The following is a 5,046-nucleotide window of genomic DNA, read 5'->3' on the forward strand; positions in this document are numbered from 1 at the left end:
TACTACTACTACTACTACTACTACTATGGTTTCTGGTTTGGTGGCAGGGTTCGGCGTGGCGCGACGTTTTTCCTCCACGAATGCCAAGAAAGATTTGTACTCCATTCTCGGCGTCGCGCGGAACTCCTCACAGGAGGAGATTAAGTCGGCCTACAAGAAGAAAGCTAAGCAGCTTCACCCCGATGTGAATCCCAACCCCCGTGCGGCGGAGGACTTTGCCGATGTGAAGCAGGCTTTTGATGTGTTATCGGATCCACAGAAGCGCAGTATGTACGACATGACCGGAAACTCTGGAGCGGCGGATAGGTTTGGAGCAGGTCCCGGGTTTAACCCCTTTGCCCAAGCCGGTGGTGATAACCCGTTCGGTGGCGCAAACCCCTTCGGCGCCGGCGGTAACCCCTTCGCGTCAGGAACTGGTGGACAGGGGTTCTCGTTTAACGATTTTGAAGAGATATTTCAGAAGATGAGTGGGGCGGGAAAGGATAAGTCCCGCAAGCCGCAGGGACCAGAGCCTGGCGCGGATATTCACTTTAAGTTGCGGCTTTCCTTTCTTGAAGCTGTCAACGGTTGCAGTAAGGAGATATCGTATAACACGTTCCGTCGCTGTGGCGCGTGTAGTGGGGGTGGATTCCAAGACTCCGGATCCAAGGCAAAGTGCGTACACTGCGGTGGGCGTGGGAAAAAGGTGATGAGCACTGGATTCTTCCACATGCAACAGGATTGCACACATTGCGGCGGAACAGGAGAGACGGGTCGTTCTTCCTGCACCCACTGCAGTGGTAAAGGCATTGTGAAGGACCGCAGTGTGCAGACGTTGCCTGTGCCCAAAGGTGTAGACAACAAGGAACGCCTTAAGGTAACTGGGAAGGGCGAGGCGGGAGTGCGCAACGGACCGCCAGGCAACCTGTATGTGGAGATCACGGTTGATGAACACCCAGTTTTCCACCGTGAGGGGTGCGACATCCACGTCATTACACCCATATCTCTGGCGACAGCGGTTCTGGGTGGCACCGTGCGGGTGTCGACGCTGACGGGTGAGGTGGAGACGAAGGTACCTGTCGGCACGCAACAAGGGGATAAACTCGTGTTGCGCGGCCGCGGCGTTCATCGACCGAACCAAAACAAGACAGGTGACTTCTTCATCCATTTCGCTGTGCTGCTGCCCAAGTCCCTCACAGAGAAGCAGAAGGGCCTTATTGCCGAGTTTGCAAAGGACGAGAAACCAGTGGAACTGACAGATCCACAGCTGCAGGAGTTGAAGAACCGCTACAAGTCATGGTTCTCTGTCTAAAGGAAGGGGAGGGGGTATTTTGGTGTTTGAAGGAAACACCTCGCGGGATGACGATGGACAGTGATGGCGAGAATGAAGAAAGTGAGAAGAAATGGAAAGGTAGTTTCTGGTGTATGTGTCTGTGTGTGTGTTTGGAGACAAGAGGGGGGGGGGATCTTATTGTTTACAAAAACAACAACAATTAAAAACCTCGTTCATGATTGCGAGAATGGATAGACCGGTGTTTATGTGCCTGTGTGTGCATCGAAGGGCGATAGGAAGGGAGTCCGTTAACGGAGGTGTAGGGTATTTCGCCTCCTTCTTCACAGAAAACAAGGAACAATAACACGAGGCGTCTTTTGTTGACCCCGCCATTTCCCTTCTCTTCTTCCTCGACTCCAAACTGGGGACAGTAAAAAAAAAAGGAACATCGACAGCCGGATACTGGCTTTGGAGTGAGGGGGGCGCACCTCTGTGGGTGAAGGTGTGATTCTGTTTGTGTGTGTGTGCGCGCGTGAATACTCCTGCTGCTAAGAAAAATATCGAAGTTGCCTTCTTTGTATCAAAAGAAGGTGGTGCAAGCGGAACACACTTCTGATAAGGGGAGAGGGCTGAAATGGTGATGGTCAGTGTCCTACGCTTGTAATTTCCGGCACAATGGCATTCACGGTAATTCTCACGTAATTGTGACACATCTTTTATTACTGTTGTTGTTTGAGACACCCTTTCTGGGTGTTCTATTGCTAATGTTCTCTTCCTTTTTGTTGTGCTTTTTCGCTTTCGCGTGGTATAAGCGGTGCTAGTTTTTAAAGCACGGTCGGTCTCAAGTGGCTGCTGAATACCGTACACATCCCACAGACGTGCCTTTCTTTTTCAGCAGTCGTAGCGGTCCGTTGGGACGGTGATAACAGGTGGGATTCGAGTGAAATTAAAAGAGAATAGTATCAGCGTTGCCCTGTAGTTATCTAGCGAATTATGAGTTCGAGGGACGAAAACCCCGTAGATGAAGAGCCCAATATTGTGGTGCAATTCTTGCGGGATCACGTGGCTTGGCGCGAGCAGGCCGGCCTCCCACTCGTACTTCAGCTGCAGCGTGAAAGGAGAAGTGATGGCGAACAGGTGACGATTGTGCTGGGCCGCATGGATCCCGAACGCCGCGCCCCAGGAGGGGATTTCTTGGAGCCAGGAGGCGGGGGTGAAGTACCGGTTGCGCCTTTACCGTTTGTGGCGGGCTTGAGTCCTCTTCTTTTGCAGGTACTAACTCTACAAGTGCTCCTTGAGGAGCAACGACGCCGCATGGCTGCCCCCCTGGGCCAGGAGGAAGCTAAACAACTCCAGAAGATGAGGCTGGATCCTGATATTATAGTTCGACTCGAAGCCGATGGCCAGGGGGTTTGTTCCATCTGCCAGGATTCGTTTCTTGCCGGGACAGAGGTATGCCGCCTCCCCTGCGGCCACATGTTTGACACGGATTGCTTGGAGCATTGGTTCAGGCGAACTCGGACATGTCCGAACTGCAGATTTCTTCTACAGGATGTGGCGCAACAGTACAAGGATGTTGTTGCCCCGGTTTGGTGGCGCACCACAGGAGATGAAGAAGATGGAAGTAGGCTAAAGGAGGACCATAGTCTTGCCGAAACGAGGGTCATGCCTGAAGCAGTGACAGAAGGTGCATGGCATCGTAACGGAGGTGCCCCTCTAGTGGCACCAATGGTAGTGGGCATGGTGGAGGAGGTCCGTTCCGGTCTACAGCGTCAGGAAGCGCAAAGGCAATCTGTTGAACAGATGCTTCAGACGTTGCCACATTCCGGGCCGGTCTCTTCTTTAATGGGCATCAGTAATGATAGCAGACAGGCGTCATCGGGCGGTGCCGGTGACCGCAGCATTCTCCAAGCAAGTGATTTAGTCGAACCTCGTGGCCTCAGCCTCTTGCCTGTGCCGCCGTCGGCCAGCCCGCAACGCATGAGGGAAACGTTCCGCGATCGGTTCTTCGCCGACGGAGCCAGTGCGCAGCGCACAGTTGACTCGCGCGGGTCCCGGCTTGACATCCGTAACTGGGAGATGTACCGGTCTTCACCGGTGCAGGCGCCGCATGGGTCTCCGCTGTCGCCATCGCGGGAGCAAGTATCTGAGCATGTGCTGCCGTCGCCAGGGGTGTGGACGGCAACGGGCGGCAGTCCTCTCCTAGACCCCGTCACGTTTGACATGGCATCGTCGACGCGCTCCTCGTCCCTGCGTCTCTCGAGGGACACTCCAGACAACGACGTTTCTACGCACATGCCGCGCGTCGCCCCGTATGCCCAGGAGGTGGCGCGAGCGTCTGCGGGCGTGCGACGCACACGGAATGGGTCTCCTGTGCACCAGCGGCGGCAGCTGGCATCTGGCAATGCGAGACACGCGGTGCACGCTTTGCGCAACAACCGCGTCGAGGATGTGCGTATCCCCGTCCCGCCAAATGGCATTAGGGTTGATGACGCCAACATGGGGCGGCCGCCTCGCTATAGGACGAATACCGCCAGCAGACTCTCGTTGTGTGCGTCGCCACCGTCTGATGCCTCGGTGCGACGACTATCGCACGAACACCGCCAACGCGGCAACAACAACCATCTTAGCAGCAGTGAGGCGCCAGAGGAGGCGCAGGGGTTAAGAGGGACACGTCCTCAAGCCGTTGTCCGTGGAAATCGCCACAACACGGAACGATACGAAGCCGTCATCCGCGGCGTGCAACGCAGATGAGGCTGCGTAGGGGAACATATGCATATATACATATGTTGTGTGCGTGTGTGTAAAAAAAATGTGTGCTTGCAGATACAACAGGTAAAAGCAAAAAAAAAAGTAGGACATACTGAATGTGGAAACGGAAGGAAGGGGCACTACTTCTTGTCATGAGACACAATATACGAGATGAAGGTACCTTTTTTCTTTCTCATGAGTTACATTGTGTTTTTTTCGGTTCTTTTCTTTATGAAAAAGAAAAAAAAAGTGTTTCTGTGTGAGTGTTGCCCTTTTTATCACTCACTTACGAGCATTATATGCGAGTACCCTCGATCCATTTTTGCGCTTCGTGTTTTTTTTTACTTTCGCCTGCCTCTATATATATATATATATATACATGTATATATACATATATACATGTATGCATGTATGTTTCGCTGTATGTGTGTGTGTGTGTGTGAGTCGCCATTTTTTCCCCTTTCCTTACTTATCCGTGTGCGTTTGTGTGACTTCGTGTCCTCTTTCCCACCTGCATGCATCCTTTGGAAGTGAAGGGGAGTGGTGAGAAGTCAATATGTCGATGTTTGGGGCCCGTGAGGTCCCCGATGACACGTTCTCGTCGGACATCACGAACATGTCAGCCAACTACCTAAATGAAAACAATTGTCAGCGCTTCTGGCAGCGGCTAATGACCTGCGTGCGGGAAAGCCAGGAGCTCGATGTGCTGTACGATTGCCGAAGCCGTATGATCGATATGCGGGAGTGTGTTACTCGCCATAAGCAGAGCACTTGGGTTTTTCGTGAGACGATGGCAACGCTGCGGCATGAAGAACAGTTTCGACACTGGCTGAAAGAGTACGATGAGTCGTTTGGTCACCCTCCGCTACTGGAAGCAGTAGAAAAGGTCCGCGCCAAACTGGAGAAGGAAGGTGGCGTGGATGTCCTCAGTCCAACGGTCTTCCACGACCCTGACCTTTTTATCCCACGGCAGAAGGTGTGATATGTGGCGCGCTGAGAGAGGTGCCCGAGGTGTGGCGCGGTGGCGGAGGACGATGAAGAAA

At 53.3% G+C, this 5,046-nt stretch overlaps 3 protein-coding genes across 3 annotated transcripts; all 3 read left to right on the forward strand.

Annotated features, from left to right (window-relative positions):
* Positions 1–25: 25 nt before the first annotated feature.
* DQ04_03231000 (chaperone DnaJ protein) lies at positions 26–1,291 on the forward strand (the record flags this gene model as incomplete). The annotated part of the gene is made up of 1 exon (XM_009312645.1): positions 26–1,291. One exon carries the CDS (start codon positions 26–28, stop codon positions 1,289–1,291), a length of 1,266 nt encoding a protein of 421 aa, XP_009310920.1.
* A 954-nt stretch (positions 1,292–2,245) lies between these two features.
* On the forward strand, positions 2,246–4,006 carry DQ04_03231010 (zinc finger protein, predicted; the record flags this gene model as incomplete). Its single annotated transcript, XM_009312646.1, has 1 exon — positions 2,246–4,006. The coding sequence occupies one exon, from the start codon at positions 2,246–2,248 to the stop codon at positions 4,004–4,006; it is 1,761 nt and encodes a 586-aa protein (XP_009310921.1).
* Positions 4,007–4,559: 553 nt separating this feature from the next.
* On the forward strand, positions 4,560–4,985 carry DQ04_03231020 (hypothetical protein; the record flags this gene model as incomplete). Its single annotated transcript, XM_009312647.1, has 1 exon — positions 4,560–4,985. One exon carries the CDS (start codon positions 4,560–4,562, stop codon positions 4,983–4,985), a length of 426 nt encoding a protein of 141 aa, XP_009310922.1.
* Positions 4,986–5,046: the final 61 nt, after the last annotated feature.

This window comes from Trypanosoma grayi (assembly GCF_000691245.1).
Source record: "Trypanosoma grayi strain ANR4 Tgr_323_V1, whole genome shotgun sequence".
NCBI lineage: Eukaryota > Euglenozoa > Kinetoplastea > Trypanosomatida > Trypanosomatidae > Trypanosoma > Trypanosoma grayi.